Raw genomic sequence first — 17970 nt, forward strand, 5'->3', positions numbered from 1 at the left:
GATACGTCAATTAATAGATCTAGAAACGATATGGATTAGACATGTCAGTGTCAAATGTGACGTTTCTTCAAACAAAAACGTCACTTTTGACACTGACACATCTAATCCATATCGTTTCTAGATCTATTAATTGACGTATCTTAAAGTTCGAATCGGGCAGTAAGACAAAGGACTTTGCAATAAGGCATAACAATTATGACGCGGTGCACGGTGCATATTTTTTGTAATATCCTGAATTTCCGTATTTTAGCCTTGTTTCCCTACTCGTGGTGTTTTCAGGATAGCGGCATATAATTTACATGACTGCCGTCACGGGCTTTTGAGCCGCGGCCTCTAAATGGCCTTTTTAAAATATTTGACGCGGTAAATTTTGTCCCTGGAAGCTCCGACCCGACCGCGGATGGAATTGCTAAAAGTTTGCTCTGTGTTTTGTGTATATGGTAGGTATTTTCATACATACAGTGCAGGGAAATTAACAGTAATACATCTCCGGCCGTTTAGTGAACTTGTCACGTTATTTATTTATTTATTTATATGAGCCCAGAGTGTCCCACTGCTGGGCAAAGGCCTCCCTCCTCCACTTCCACGTATCCCGGTTAACAAAGCGCGAGCAGGCGTCACGTTCCGTAACGGTGCGCGGCATTATGGCTAGACACCAAAATTGGTGTGGGCCGCATGTACTTGTATGCAAATGAATTGTATTCTTGATTTAAATCTCCGATGCAATGAGTTTATGCCATTCATTAGATATCGAACGCGAGATCCGCGAAACAAAACGCTCGCCCCCCGCTAAACATTGCGCATTAAGGATATCATCATAATGCTGTCATAATTGATTAGGTACCTTATCAAATTTTCCATCGGCTATGGCTGTTTCATATCATTTATTCATTTTAAAACATAGCCCTAAATGTAGAATATGTATTTAATTACACGAGACATTTTAAAAGCTGATGAATAAATACCGAGTTGGTGGGACAAGGGGATCGTGTTTCGCCTAATTTCCTTGAAAATTAATATTTAATGTTTTCGTTGTGCACGGAGACCACTTTTAAGGTGGCAGTCGTGGGTTCGAACCCTGGCTGGTAAAATGTCTACTACATAATATAAGAAATGCTAGTTGATATTTACCAGTTGTTCCTTATCATATGTTGAAGTGTCATGTGGACGATTATTTAAAGTTAAAATATATTAAGAGCCGCCCCACACTAGCGTCTCCTGAACGTCGGCGTCTAGTCAACTCGTATTAGATGCTGCTGTAAAGGGGCCCACAGATTACCAGTTCGCCGGACGATATCAGACTGTCAGTTGTTCGGAGCTGTCTAATTTTGCGTTTAACTGACAGGCTGATATCGTCTGGCGAACTGTTAATCAGTGGGCCCCTTTAGTATATTTATATGTCCGTCGGTCATATTGAAATGGATTCGGCATTACAAAGGCCACAACAATGCGAGGTACTAATGCGAAAGTCACTCTGTTTGGTCTGTCTCTTCTTAACCGCTCTACCGATTTAGATGAAAGTTGGTATGGATATATGAATTCCGGGAAAATACAGGATAATTTTTATTACTAAAATAATTATTCTACCAGACAAATTCGCTGGCAACAAGCTTGAGTTTCAATATATCACTAAAAGATGCCCTGGAAAAGAAAATGATACTTCTTCAAAAAGCTTTCTCCAAATACTAAATCTGCCTTAGGTAGGTAATAAGTAGGTATACATATATGTATGTACGTAATGCTCTCTTAGACGCCTAGGCCCGCAAAGCTATTGTTGGAATCTCGGCAACAAAGACAATCCCCGGGCATGCGAGTACGGATAGAAAAGCGGTAATAGGTTTTTGAAGATAGTTTTATTTGAGAGTTGTTGCGGTATGTCGAGTATTGGTATTCCTTTTAGATGCATTTTGTAGGAGAATACTTCTAAGCCTACTTTCTAGTAGTCCTAGCTTTAGAGGGCTTTGTTCTAATTAATAGGTTGTTTGCTTCAGAAAGAAAGGAAACATCGGCAAATCGGAAATGTATGAAATAATGTCTAGGTTGCTCATTTTTTTTTTAAGAGGGGAAATGCTTTACGCTTACCACCCGGCGCGGGGTCGGGCCGGGATGGTTATATGGGACTCCCGGTTCCCCTATCTTTGGCATAATTTTTTTTGTAATAATTCTATTGTGCATAATACCTTTAAGCATAACATACTGTTAGCATAAACTCACTTGGTACTGGATTGTTGCGCATACATACTCTACGCATAATTTTTATTGATCGAAGTATCTTTTGGCATAAATTTAATGTCCGAATCGAGACCTGGTATCTGTTTCATTTTGCATAATTTTATTTGTAATAATTTGTTTTTGCATAATTCGCCATTAAGCATAAAGTACTACAAGCATAAAATCTTATGGCATAGAAATGTTTTGCACACTTGCAAGAATCATATATGTTGTAGGCCGAATATTTTTTGGCGGAAATTAATTCGCCAAATTTTATATATCTCATAATTTCATTTCTGGCAACAGTTTGTTTTCGTGGGGTCGCAGTTCTAACCTAACCTAACCCACTTTTCTGGCAATAGTTTGTTTTCGTGGGATCGCAGTTCTAACCTAACCTAACCCACTTTTCAGGCAACAGTTTGTTTTCGTGGGGTCGCAGTTCTAACCTAACCTAACCCACTTTTCTGGCAACAGTTTTTTTTCGTGGGGTCGCAGTTCTAACCTAACCTAACCCACTTTTCAGGCAACAGTTCGTTTTCGTGGGGTTCCAGCTAACCTAACCTAACCCACTTTTCAGGCAACAGTTTGTTTTCGTGGGGTCGCAGTTGTTCTAACCTAACCTAACCCACTTTTCTGGCAACAGTTCGTTTTCTTGGGGGTCGCAGTTCTAACCTAACCTAACCCACTTTTCAGACAACAGTTCGATTTCTTGGGGGACGCAGTTTTAACCTAACCTAACCCACTTTTCTGGCAACAGTTTGTTTTCGTGGGGTCGCAGTTCTAACCTAACCTAACCCACTTTTCAGGCAACAGTTTGTTTTCGTGGAGTCGCAGTTCTAACCTAACCTAACCCACTTTTCAGGCAACAGTTTGTTTTCGTGGGGTCGCAGTTCTAACCTAGCCTAACCCACTTTTCTGGCAACAGTTTATTTTCGTGGGGTCGCAGTTCTAACCTAACCTAACCCACTTTTCTGGCAACAGTTTGTTTTCGTGGGGTCGTAGTTCTAATCTAACCTAACCCACTTTTCAGGCAACAGTTCGTTTTCGTGGGCTTCCAGTTCTAACCTAACCTAACCCACTTTTCAGGCAACAGTTTGTTTTCGTGGGGTCGCAGTTCTAACCTAACCTAACCCACTTTTCTGGCAACAGTTCGTTTTCTTGGGGGTCGCAGTTCTAACCTAACCTAACCCACTTTTCAGACAACAGTTCGTTTTCTTGGGGGACGCAGTTTTAACCTAACCTAACCCACTTTTCTGGCAACAGTTTGTTTTCGTTTGTTTTGTGAGCTAAAAATATGTATACATCCAAAAGGCCAATAATATGTTCCCACCCAAAGTTACAATACAATACAATAATAATGTTTTTTTTTACGAATTATAACCGTAGGCAGAGCTTTTAGTTACGGCTCTGCGTCAATGAGTCAGTCAGCTACATATTTAGGTGTTTTATGCATTGTTAAATATAAATTAGACATGGATTTTATACAATCTGACGCTTTATTTAATTTTAACATTCGTCGAAAAACATTCTGCCAAATGTAGCTTATGACAGATGGGTTTTAGGTCATACAAGTTATACCAAATAGAAAGAATCTAAATACGTTTTCTTCGATGTAAATATTCGCCTAAATCCTATTATGCTAAACAGATTATGAAAATCACATTTCGGACATTTAAACAAATGCAAAATAAAATTATTCGTATCAAAATTCGGCCATGATAGTAGTAGTCTATTTAAGATTCGGACTTGGAAACATTCGGGCTATTGCATATTATACAAACTGAAGCTATCTGCAAATTTAACATTCGTCGAAAAATATTTCTGCCAAATAGGTTATGCCAGATGCGTTTCGGGTCACGGAAGTTATGCCAAATAGACGGAACCCGGGACTCCCTGTTGTGGGCTAATGAGACCCCAGTTTTACCCACTAAAACCCCTCTGTTGCCGCCTCTCTGCTATACGGCGAGGTCCCAGGGACGCCGAAGTACTCTTCCGCAACCTCGCCAGCGGCCGTCCAGATTCGGACCCGACTCTTGGGGAAATTACCCCTTCACCTCAGTGGGCGCGTCGATTACACATCGCGCCTGCCCACGCAGGGACCTTTGTGTGGGCGACAGACGTCCCTGAGCCTGCCGCCCACAAGTGCCCTTATGGTGGTAACCGGCGGTCGTATGCCAACCGCCGCCGCCCCACGCGGTTGCGGCGCATTGGCGGAGAGGACGGATCTTCCTCCCTGCCACGCTCCGCTGCCTCCTTCTGCACCATCACGTCCTCGCAGAAGGAGGCCACCGCCTTCCGTCGACTCTCCCCACCAAGCATGGCTTTAATCACCGCTGGCAAGGAAAGGTCTCTCCCTACTACGGCATGAGTGCGGCCCTCTGATCCGCCCACGCTTGGCAAATAGCCAGCGTGTGTAGCGCCGTGTCTTCGGCATCGCCGCAGTCCTGGCATTGCATCGTTGGTTCCCGTCCCGCCCTCCTACACAGGTATCTCCCGAAGCAACCATGTCCCGAGAGGACCTGAGTAAGGTGGAAGGAGAGGAACCCCCCCTTTCTTCTGATCCATCGCTCCAGAACGGGTCGGATGGCTTCGACGGTCCAGTGGCCGGCACTTGGTGCACCTCCAATCTCTCTTTCCACTTCTGGAGGAGCACTCGACGGGAATCAAGTCTCCACCGTCTGACCTCCTCCAGAGGTGGTTGGACCCCCCTGGCCCGCGCCTTAGAGACACGCCAATAAACATCAGGTCTAGGTTGGTCCTATGGTAACAGTGATTCATACGACTTGTAAATCCTCCTCGCAGAGAGTTTTTGGCCTATTTTTGTTTCCCACTTCTGGGCAAAACTAGACCTTTTTTTCTCCATTATTTCCTGTCGCGGAGACGTTAAACGTTATAAACATACTATATTATGTGGCCATTTGTTACGAGTAAGATAACAAAATGTAAATAATCAATCAGATAAGTCATCTTTCTAACGAGATCTCAATTTGATGATAACTATAGTTCGTTTTTTTAGCATTAGAAAAGTAAACAATCTTGACGTGTTATTTTATTGAAAAACACTTGAAAAATAAGTCACGGCAAATATGTAACAAATGTACCGTAACAATTATGAATCATATACGATTACATATTTACATTCTTTTGTTTTCATAAGTAATAGTTACTGATGTTTAAAAAGCGTTTTTCAATTAAAAGACACGTCAAGATCACGTAGCCTTTTTCTGATGCTAAAAAAACGAATTATATTTCATAGCGCAAATTCCCTGAGAAAATTAATCAATAATAAAAAATATCTTGCAGCACATAAAATTCGCTAACCCGATAGTCTCTAGCCCGCGCTAGTATCGTCGTGCACATAATTGCATTGCGGCCACGTTGCATCAATGCATCTCGCTTCACACCTAATTTGCCACCTGCACCGACACGAGGGAGAATCTTGTTAAAAGCGTTTTTGCAAAAATAATATAAAAAGGGAGAACCGGCAAAATAAGGGAAAGCCGACCGAAAAAGAGCCTGGCGACCTTATAGCGCGTTCAGTTGAAACGATTGAGGAGATATCATTTATATTATTCTTCTAAAATACATACATATTCGTACTGTTCATGAATACTTCTGTGCCGGACATAGTGTATGAATGTGTTTACTTATTGTGCGTTATCAAAATGCGTTTTTTTACGGTGTTTATTCCAATAACTTACGTTATGAAGGAACATTCAATTCCAATCGATTAGTTACGGTAGATTCGTTATCAATGAAATTAATAATCATAATATTTTCCTGCTCCATTAAGAAAATATCAAGGCTCCATAAATTTCCTTTGTTCGATGTAAAGTAGGTATCTAGAGCACCTAAGTAGCTTGCGGCGGTATCGTCGGGAACATAATTGTGGCTCACATCGATGCATCTCTCGCTTCACACCTCATTTACCACCTGTACAGATCCTGAGAGGATGAAGAATCTTGTAAAAGCATTTGTAGGTACACAAAAAGTACTCTAAAAAAAGGTATGGGTTTATATCGAGAGTACACGAGGCAGTTTCGTAAAAGTAAGGCCGTTATATGTCGGTCGAGGCATTTTAGTGCTTTTAAAAAAAACAGGAAAAAACATAATGAAGTTTAAGATCGGTGCGATCCGAGCAATGTCACATTGCCCTTTATTTTATTAGGCCAGCAATGTTGTATGAAAAAGCATTGGCGTCTCTACCTAAGTACCTACCTACCTACCTACCGAGATGTTTTGCAATACATTTCTGTAAGCTTATTTGCCACTTTCGGTATAAAAATACTTATTTAAAACATATCGCCGAGCGCGAGTAATTGTATTGCGGATATATTGCATCAATGCATCTCGCCTCACAGCCTCACACCCAATTTGTCTGACTTTGCCAAGACCAATCTTGTTAAAAGCAATTTTTAGTTTTGAGGTTTTCCTTTTATAGTTTATTTAGTGACACCAAAAACCTGCGCAAGCTTTTTGTGACTCTAGGTAATTGTTTTTGCTATTTTTTCATATTTACGCTTTGTGGCTACGAATTATAAACGACTTTTCTTCCTCGCGTTATCCCGGCATTTTGCCACGGCTCATGGGAGCCTAGGGTCCGCTTGACAACTAAATCCCATGATTTCACGTAGGCACTAGTTTTTACGAAAGCGACTGCCATCTGACCTTCCAACCCAGAGGGGAAACTAGGCCTTATTGGGATCAGTCCGGTTTCCTCACAATGCTTTCTTTCACCGAAAAGCGACTGGCAAATATCAAATGCTATTTCGTACATAAGTTCCGAATAACTCATTGGTACGAGCCGGGGTTTGAACCCTCGACCTCCGGAATGAAAGTCGCACGCTCTTACCGCTACGCCACCAGCGCTTCCTCTTAAAACAGATTGAATAGTCTGATTCTGAGTGAGAATATCATAAATTGTATGCGCTATTGCGACTAATAAATAGATAACGTTTCGAAGAAATTTACGGGTACTTTTTAATTAATTACGTACATACTTATATCTTCTATTCTCCATGGTTGATTATACGTAATACATTGCGATTTTAATAAAATAAACATGTTTAATAAAAGTACTAATACATTTAGGTTGTAAAATATTTCAATACATTACGTTCAATACTTTTAAAAATATGTTACATTGTTGGATTTTTTGTCCAATGTCTACGTTTTTTAAACATCTACGGGGCCAACCCATAGAAAAAATGACGAATTGACCATCCTAAAAAATTACCGTTTCTTTTGCAAATTTTTAGGATCGTGGCATTAGCGTGCGTTTAAATTGTAGATTTTTAAAAAATCTGGTCTATTTAAGGGTTAAACAAGCCCTGTCTATTTTCACCCTCATTAATAAATACTAAAGTGGTTGGGATATATCCCGTTTCGTATCGAGCTACAAATAGTTTATGTGGCTATCACAGAGGGAATTAATTTCCGTGTGGCTATTCAGAGCTTGGCTATTATGTGGTCTCATCATAGGATATGCTCGGTGTGTTACATCGTCCTTATACCTTGTTAGTACGTACAAAGACTTAGTTATCTCTATGGTGAATCTCGTTGCTCTGTATCATCGCCCATACTGTACATCGGTGGACCTTATGCATTTGAGTTCATCATAAAAGTAGTGCACCATGTTTTGAATATGCAAAATGAAGTGTAATTGTAACGGCTATCCAGGCCCCAATTTCACCACGGTGACAGGTACGACAATTGTAAAATCACTGTTGCTGACGTCACAGGCATCCATGGGCTACGGTTACCACTTACCATCGGGCGGGCCGTATTCCTGTTTGCCACCATCATTATATTATTTAAAAAAACTTTATTATATCGGAAAAAAACAGACATTTCTTTTGCGAAGTTTCTGACAATTGTCATGATTTAGAAGAATTGTAGGTAATTCTTGACAGGTAATGAGTTATATGTCGGAATTTCGTGACAATTGTAGTGTTTCTTGTGACAATTGTCATAAACTTAGCAAGAGAAATATCTGTTTTATACCGATATAATAAAGTTTTTTTAAATAAAACAATGATGGTGGCAAACAGGAATACGGCCCGCCCGATGGTAAGCGGTAACCGTAGCCCATGGATGCCTGTGACGTCAGCAACAGTGATGTTTTACAATTGTCGCACCTGTCACCGTGGTGAAATTGGAGCCTGATGTAATCCTTGCATCACATAACTCTCTCTCTCTCTCTGTTATCAATATTATCATACTTCATTAAAGATGTTTACATTTTAAATTAAAGTCAAATGTATGTTTGTTACAGATCTCCTCATCGAGATGCTGGGGGTGCTGGCCAGCTACAGCGTCACTGTCAAAGAACTGAAGCAGCTATTCAGCGCCATGAAGGCAGTCAATGGGAAATGGGTGAGTCTTCCACTTTCACATACGAATTCATCATTCGCTTGCCCTTATCCCATTCATTTGGGGTCGGCGCAGCATGTCTTTTTCTTCCATACCTCTCTCTCGCCCGTCATCTCATCATTCACTTGCGTTCGCTTCATATCATCTCTCACACAGTCCATCCACCCTTTTCTCGGTCTTCCTCTCCCATTACTTCCCTCCACATTCATTCGTAATACCTTTTTCGTCACATGACTTTCATCCCTCCGCATCACATGCCCGTACCACGCTAGGCGATTGGCTCTTACTTTTTCTACTATAGGTGCAACTTTTAGGCTTCCTCTTATATACTCATTCCTTATCCTATCCATTCTTGTCACACCACACATCCATCTTAACATTCTCATCTCCGCTACATGCAACCTCTTTTCATCCGTCACCTTTAGGGCCCAACACTCCGATCCATACATGACGACAGGTCTTATGATGGTTTTATAAATTTTACCCTTCAATCGAAGAGGCATTCGGGCGTCGCAAATGGTTCCCGTGACCTGTCGCCATTTCATCCATCCTGTGCTAATCCGGTTTTTCACATCACGGTCAATATCGCCATCGCACTGTACCAGCGAACCGAGGTACTTGAAGTCGGAGCAGAACGGCAACGTAACGCCATCGAGTTCCATGGCAGCGAAACTGGAGAGACCGCCGAAATCGCAGAACATATGCTCAGTTTTAGATCTGCTGATCTTCAGGCCAACATTCTCCAGCTTATGCCGCCATTTCTCAAGTCTGCTCTGTACCTCGAGTCCGTCTTCACCCACAAGCACAATGTCATCAGCGAAAAGCATACACCAGGGTGCCTCCTCCTGTATGTCCGACGACAGAGCGTCCATAATAAGCAGGAAGAGGTAAGGACTTAAGGCCGATCCCTAGTGCAAGCCTACCGTGACATTGAACCTGTCGGTGGTGCCAGCAGCTGACCGGACGCGTGTACAACATTGGTTGTACACACACACATTGTTTCACATACGAATTCTAACTAAATATTTAGGTATTATACTCAAAAATAACCACAGTAGAAAACTGCGCGAAATTCAAATTTTCTATGGGAAATCAACTTTTCGCGCCTACATTTTTTAATTTTGCCGTTATTTCCTACTGACAAAGAGGGTGTGCCAGAGTTTAGTTATACTAATTTAAGCGACAAGAGAGCAAAATTTGATATCTCGAGTGTTAATTTGAGTCGCGGAGGGAGATTAGAACTGTGGATTTGGATTTGATCTGTCAGCTGAACCAGAACTTTTCATAGCAAGAAATAACTATTTGAATAGGACCTTTCGAATTCTAAATAGCGAGGGATTTTAATTTAGAACCTTGAGCATAGCTGTAGAGACAACATAACATCTTCAATCTTCATCATAGATATAAATTATTCACTGAAAGTAAAGTAATAAAACTAGTCCCACACAAAACTTAATTCGCCCGTTTGACTGTCAATTTGCCCGTTTGCCTGTCGTTAAAAGCGGAGTGAACGCACCGAGGTACCAGGCGCGCATAAACACAAAGTAGCTACCTTCTAATTAACTCCACGGTAAGGATGCAAATTTGAAAGGAGCGTCTCTTTCTAAGGCTCTGAAAGACCAGTTTATGTGCTAACTTTGTTTATGAATACTTGGTAAAGGTCTAGAGATCATGTCAGTTTGGTTTGAGTGGAGACTGAGAACACGTCAGTAATTGAACGTTTAACTGGTTAACTCGCGGTTTTCACCGCTTTTACTACGTTAGTGGTAAAATTAGACGGTTAAGGGAGCTACGAAAAAGGCTTCGAGTTTTAGTCACAATATTCTATAGTTTGAAAAGAAAATAGGCAAATACACTGTCTACCCTGTCAGAAGATAACTATGTACTACACTTCGAAAATGTTTCACATGTTGCTTTGATTTTTAACTTATTTTATCACAATTACCAAGGGACCTAGCCAATATGAATATCGTACATCGACAAACGCCAAACAAAAAGAAATAATGTATCGGGATGACAGATGCTACGAAGAGTCGCGTGACATTTCCATTTCCATAAAATATTTAAGTTGCGATTTGCGTTTTCTATCAGCGATTGTCATCTTGGCCTACATCGGGGCCTAGCCCCCTGTTACCACGCACAACTTGCATGACAGTATCTGGGGGGCTACCGCGAAAACCGAAATTCGCAAATTGCGGGGATCTCTCTCTTTTACTCCAATAAAGGCGTAATTAGAGTGACAGAGAAAGATGCCCGCAATTTGCGAACTTCGATTTTCGCAGTTTTAGCCCAGTCTCTTAGCAGTGCAAGCATGTTATTTTATCACGTATATAACGTCGTCCATCATACGTCTGCTGGACGCCCGGTTTCCTGTCCAAGCTACGGCAAGAATGACAAATTAGCCGTTAAAACTAACGTGAACGTTATTTTTCAGCCCCGGCACTCGGCGAAGCTGCTAAACGTGCTCCGGCAGATGCCGCACCGGAACGGCCCGGACGTGTTCTTCAGTTTTCCCGGACGGAAAGGCTCGGTGAGTAGATCGTACCCTTGTGCACTGTTAACTTTAGAGCGTTTTCACATTATGCCTACACATACGCACACAAACAAATATTATCGGTCCGACAGCTGACGGGGGTTCCGACAAGGCTGAAATTTGTCGGAAGCGCCTTTTCGATAACGGATGTCGGAAGGCGCTTATGAGAAAATAGCTGGAGAGTGCCTATAGCCCTGGTTCTGTCTACACACATTAATTAGCACACATAACCACTACACTGGTAAAAGGATGCATGCACACTTATACTGTATGCGACTAAGAAAAGAAGTAGAGTGGGGCGCGTCTTCGTGGATGCCACAAGCTATACTCAGCTATAGTAAAAGTGACGCTCACATTCATATCTCTCAGAGATCTAATAATATGTACTAATCGGAATGGTTGAGATTGTAATAACATCCTATATTTAGGCTTGTAAATAGGATTGCCTATAGGCGATGTCAATGTTGGATCAGCTTTAATGGACTCTCGGTTATTGGTTTCGTGTAAATCCTGTATTATACTCGTACCTGCTCAGGCGTTATGTTGTCCTGGTAATGGATATCTCCGTTGAGGCGTGCAGCGCACAGCCGCAATCGATTTAAACACGACATTACTATACTACCCTAGGGCAGTAAAGTAAGAAACGTCTCCGATCACATGTAATTGTCGGCCGTGGGAATTTGGGAAAGCGCAGCGGGCCGAAAGTTGGCGCTTTCCGGCCGGAGGATAGTAATAGTACATTACGATACAAGTAGGAAATCGCTACGAGTAGCGATAAATTAAAACACGACCGAAGGCATTATTCGAATGGAATATTCAAAAAGCAAAAAAAAGGGGCGCTTATTCAAACTCTGCACAAACGGGATAAACCGTTATTTTGAAAGAAAGTATAAGCATCTTGGTTCTGTTTACGAAATTACAAATTCGATTACTACATGTTTCTAGTTGACCTATTTATCTTATCAGTCTTATCACATTCAAATAAGAAACAAAAAAAACCGGGCAAGTGCGAGTAGTACCATAATGCAAAAAACGGCAAAAAAAAAACGGTCACCCATCCAAGTAGTAGTAGGTACTGACCCCGCCCGACGTTGCTTAACTTCGGTCAAAAATCACGTTTGTTGTATGGGAGCCCCACTTAAATCTTTATTTTATTCTGTTTTTAGTATTTGTTGTTATAGCGGCAACAGAAATACATCATCTGTGAAAATTTCAACTGTTTAGCTATCACGGTTCGTGAGATACAACCTGGTGACAGACGGACGGACGGACGGACGGACGGACGGACAGCGGAGTCTTAGTAATAGGGTCCCGTTTTACCCTTTGGGTACGGAACCCTAAAAAGTAATAATTTGGAGGCGCGGGGTATCGATCCCCGTACCTCTCGCATGCTAAGCGAGCGCTCTACCATCTGAGCTACGCCCCCGTTGTATCTGTTGGCAAAATTAACATACACTATTGTTACAATTCTACCAGTTGGCCTTCCGTGAGGACAGACAGTAGGCTTGATGAGATACTGTTGATACAATTGACTGACCCATTATAGACCTTACGGTGAAGACGTAAGGTCGAGCCCAAAGCATTGTATGTTGCGTGTCACGTGCGCCTTTCACTTGCATACGCAATTAATCGAAACAAGAGACATACAAATTATTACGACTGGTAAGTCTCGTTACAAAGATCGAGTGACATACGTAGGATAACACCAAATACCCTTTCTGTATTTGAGGTCAATTAAGGAGTCAATTCACTAACCCCCTTATTCATAAACGCGCTACAATTATCTGTCATTTTGACATATGCATTTGTAAGAAAGGGATAAAATATAATTTAACTAAGTTAGTCTCGTAAAGTTTTATGAATAAGGGTAATAGTCTAACCCAACATCGGCATCGTCTGATTAAAAATAATCATCCTAATAATGTAGTCTAGTGAATCTAGTCCATTTAAATAGAGCTATTTCAATTTTAAAGTATTCTTGTCTTGCTTTTATAGATCATCTTCCTTAATGTGTAAAAGTCCGTTAGTCGTTTGGGAACTCATTATACATGTGTGTGCCGCGATATAATTTCTGTGTTTTTACCTTTAATTCCGACGTTTCAGCTGAGTTGCACCAGCTGTGGTCACGGAAAGACTGACGTCCCAACGCGGTAGACCCGTTTGTGTAATTAAATATGTGTACAAAACGCGAGAGTCTAAAGTGTTAAAATGCAACCGGTAAAAATATTTCATAGAAAACTTTTTAGTATTAGTAGGGTTTGAACTGACCGAAGTCGTAGGCTCAGTTGCTAGAGCTTTCACTGTGAATTCAGATTGATAGTCTTTACTGTTTACTTGTCGTTTATTCGAACCAGATCTGCATACGCAACTACACGGAGAAAATTTTAAGTAGCCCGCATACGGAAAATACATGGAAAAATGATACAGCATGACGTTTGTAGCCGGCACAATGTTGCGTACGTAGTTAAGCGTAAGTAGCCGCGCTACTGATAAAAGTAATTGGTACGGCTACGTAATTTACCACTGGCACGTTTTCCTACGTACAATAAGTAGGTAGGGTGTTTGCTACTTACAATAAGTAGCTGTCGATACGCCCAAAATTATCCATGAAAGCACGGTGTATATTACGTATGTGTAGGTTTGGTTAGGGTCAGGTCCAGTAAATAATTGTATTGCCTACGTATTTACGTATGCCGGACAGGTACTGTAGTTGCTTAGGTAAAGTATATAATGGTGCGGCCTACGTATGTACGTATGGCGACAGGTAACCTACTTGATCAGGTAAAGTTTATAATGGTGTGGTCTACGTATGTACGTATGCCGGACAGGTACTGTAGTTGCTTAGGTAAAGTATATAATGGTGCGGCCTACGTATGTACGTATGCCGGACAGGTAACGTACTTGATCAGGTAAAGTTTATAATGGTGTGGTCTACGTATGTACGTATGCCGGACAGGTACTGTAGTTGCTCAGGTAAAGTACATAATGGTGCGGCCTACGTATATACGTATGCCGGACAGGTACTGTACTTGCTCAGGTAAAGTACATAATGGTGCGGCCTACGTATGTACGTATGCCGGACAGGTAATGTACTTGCTCAGGTAAAGTATATAATGGTGCAGCCTACGTATGTACGTACGCCGGACAGGTACTGTACTTGCTCAGGTAAAGTACATAATGGTGCGGCCCACGTATGTACGTATGCCGGACAGGTACTATACTTGCGCAGGTAAAGTATATAACGGTGCGGCCTATGTATGTACGTATGCCGGACAGGTAACGTACTTGTTCAGGTAACGTATATAATGGTGCAGCCTACGTATTTACGTATGCCAGTCAGGTACCGTACTTGATCAGGTAAAGTATATAATGGTGCGGCCTACGTATGTACGTATGCCGGACAGGTACTGTACTTGCTCAGGTAATGTATATAACGGTGCGGCCTATGTATGTACGTATGCCGGACAGGTAACGTACTTGTTCAGGTAAAGTATATAATGGTGCAGCCTACGTATTTCTGTATGCCGGACAGGTACCGTACTTGATCAGGTAAAGTATATAATGGTGCGGCCTACGTATATACGTATGCCGGACAGGTACTGTAGTTGCTCAGGTAAAGTAAATAATGGTGCGGCCTACGTATGTACGTATGCCGGACAGGTAACGTACTTGTTCAGGTAAAGTATATAATGGTGCAGCCTACGTATTTATGTATGGCGGACAGGTACCGTACTTGATCAGGTAAAGTATATAATGGTGCGGCCTACGTATATACGTATGCCGGACAGGTACTGTAGTTGCTCAGGTAAAGTACATAATGGTGCGGCCTACGTATGTACGTATGCCGGACAGGTAATGTACTTGCTCAGGTAAAGTATATAATGGTGCGGCCTACGTATGTACGTATGCCGGACAGGTACTGTAATTGCTCAGGTAAAGTACATAATGGTGCGGCCCACGTATGTACGTATGCCGGACAGGTACTATACTTGCGCAGGTAAAGTATATAACGGTGCGGCCTATGTATGTACGTATGCCGGACAGGTAACGTACTTGTTCAGGTAACGTATATAATGGTGCAGCCTACGTATTTACGTATGCCAGTCAGGTACCGTACTTGATCAGGTAAAGTATATAATGGTGCGGCCTACGTATGTACGTATGCCGGACAGGTACTGTACTTGCTCAGGTAATGTATATAACGGTGCGGCCTATGTATGTACGTATGCCGGACAGGTAACGTACTTGTTCAGGTAAAGTATATAATGGTGCAGCCTACGTATTTACGTATGCCGGACAGGTACCGTACTTGATCAAGTAAAGTATATAATGGTGCGGCCTACGTATGTACGTATGCCGGACAGGTACTGTACTTGCTCAAGTAAAGTATATAACGGTGCGGCCTACGTATGTACGTGTGCCGGACAGGTACCGTACTTGTTCAGGTAAAGTATATAATTGTGCGGCCTACATATGTACGTATGCCGGACAGGTATCGTACTTGATCAGGTAAAGTATATAACGGTGCGGCCTACGTATGTACGTGTGCCGGACAGGTACCGTACTTGTTCAGGTAAAGTATATAATTGTGCGGCCTACATATGTACGTATGCCGGACAGGTATCGTACTTGATCAGGTAAAGTATATAATGGTGCGGTCTACATATGTACGTATGCCGGACAGGTATCGTACTTGATCAAGTAAAGTATATAATGGTGCGGTCTACGTATGTACGTATGCCGGACAGGTACCGTACTTGTTCAGGTAAACTATATAATGGTGCGGCCTACATATGTACGTATGCCGGAGAGGTACCGTACTTGATCAGGTAAAGTATATAATGGTGCGATCTACGTATGTACGTATGCCGGACAGGTACCGTACTTGTTCAGGTAAAGTATATAATGGTGCGGCCTACATATGTACGTATGCCGGACAGGTACCGTACTTGATCAGGTAAAGTATATAATGGTGCGGTCTACGTATATACGTATGCCGGACAGGTAACTTACTGGCTCAGATCCAGTGTGTAATAGAACATCCTACGTACGATGATATGCCGGTGAGGTACCGTACTGATTCTGGTCCAGTATATAATGGAATATCCCACGTACGTAGTACAGTCGCCATCAGATATATCGGGGCGGACGAGGTGGTCAAAAATGTCTGAACACGCACTGTAACACCTTGACAATAAAGGCATGTTCAGATATTTGTGAGCTCGCTGGCCGCTCAGATATATCTGATGACGACTGTACTACATACGTGGGATATTCCATTATATACTGGACAAGAATCAGTACGGTACCTCACCGGCATATCTACGCTACGTACGTAGGATGTTCTATTATACACTGGATCTGAGCCAGTAAGTTACCTGTCAGGCATACGTTTAAGTATACGTAGGCCGCACCATTATATACTTTGCCTGAGCAATTACGGTACCTGTCGATACATACATACATAGGCCGCACCGTTATATACTTTGCCTGAGCAAGTACAGTACCTGTCACAGTGTATGTACATACGTAAAACACAATTATTAAGAGTTTGTGCGAAAAAACATGAGTCGTGGTAGGTAAAGGAACTAACTTGAAGGTTGATACTATCGTCATGTCAAAACTCATTTTTTTCGCTCATCAGACTCTAGCCTCCTGAGTCCCTGAGGCCTTTATAAAGGCTTTAATCCAAATCGAATTTTAGATTAAAATAAAATAGGTACCTACAAGGTTCCAAATTCAAAACTGCAAAAATGACAAGCGGGACTCGGGAGGCTAGAACCCAAATCAGTACGACAACTGACCAGCATAAATATTATCTAGTGTAAGTATTAAGTATAATAGGCAATATTACGCAAAACTGCGTGGGGGGCGCCACTAGAACAAACAGTAAACAAACCTCCTCGATTCATCAATGTCATATTTGTTCGTAACAAATAATCTGTGAAAACTGGTCTAAAAACTGTTTACGGCATAGTATATTATAAGCTACTCTTATATGGTTTACAGTTTGTGCTAGTGCTGCACTCTGGCGGCAGAACATTGCAGTAATACTCCCTATACCATTATAATTATACAAAGCTACTATGTAGACATATTAGGACACACGATAATAGTACAATAAATATTATACGGTACGGTACCTGGCCAACTTATCAACATACGTAGGATGACATTTTATTTACTGATCCTGAGCCATTATCGCACCTGTCCAGCCATGATATTCTCCTATCAACATCATTGACAACAAATTTTAGGTTTAATATCAATGCAAGTATGGATTTCACGAACGACATTGCTTAGAGAATTACATGGCAGATTACGTAAACGTAGTTTTGCATGATTCTTCAATTTAATAAAGTAAAAAACCGCATTAACTTATAATTACTTGGAGCTTTACAAATATTAAGTACCTATTTAAGCAAACCTATTCAAGTACGATACAATTTTTTTAGGTAAAGGACTGCTAATTGAAGTGAGCTATTAGAAAAAAATATGCATTTGAGTGTTTCCAATGTTTATGTCAATAGAAATATTACAAACAAACTAACATAAACTAATCAGTTTGAAACTGTATTATTTTACAACATTTTATGACAGATTATTGTTGACCATTATTTTAATACCTATTACAAACAAAAGTACTATATTAATACTATGCTTAAGATCAAGGCTTATTCCCACTAGTTACCACCACGTTGTTACCAGTGGTAACTACTGGGATTTTTTCCCCACCTTTTACCACCAAACTAAGATAGTGGTAACTACTGGGTATTTTTTTAATCTCGAATATAAACGCTGCATACGTTGTCGTCAACGAAACTGTTTACCGTTTCGAAAAACTTGTTATCACG

At 41.4% G+C, this 17970-nt stretch overlaps 1 protein-coding gene and 1 non-coding gene across 2 annotated transcripts in view; one reads left to right on the forward strand and one right to left on the reverse strand.

The window, feature by feature from the left end:
* Nucleotides 1-17970, forward strand: part of LOC134795192 (neurobeachin-like) — an 868575-nt gene that overhangs the window by 533238 nt on the left and 317367 nt on the right. Inside the window, exons 4-5 of the mRNA XM_063767022.1 lie at nucleotides 8486-8586; nucleotides 11018-11113. Of these exons, the coding sequence (XP_063623092.1) occupies nucleotides 8486-8586; nucleotides 11018-11113 (197 nt within the window). The remainder of the gene's footprint in view (nucleotides 1-8485; nucleotides 8587-11017; nucleotides 11114-17970) is intronic.
* Trnaa-agc (transfer RNA alanine (anticodon AGC)) lies at nucleotides 12470-12542 on the reverse strand. Its single transcript has one exon. It is a non-coding gene; the product is annotated as a tRNA-Ala (tRNA).

This window comes from Cydia splendana, chromosome 11 (assembly GCF_910591565.1).
Source record: "Cydia splendana chromosome 11, ilCydSple1.2, whole genome shotgun sequence".
Lineage (NCBI taxonomy): Eukaryota > Metazoa > Arthropoda > Insecta > Lepidoptera > Tortricidae > Cydia > Cydia splendana.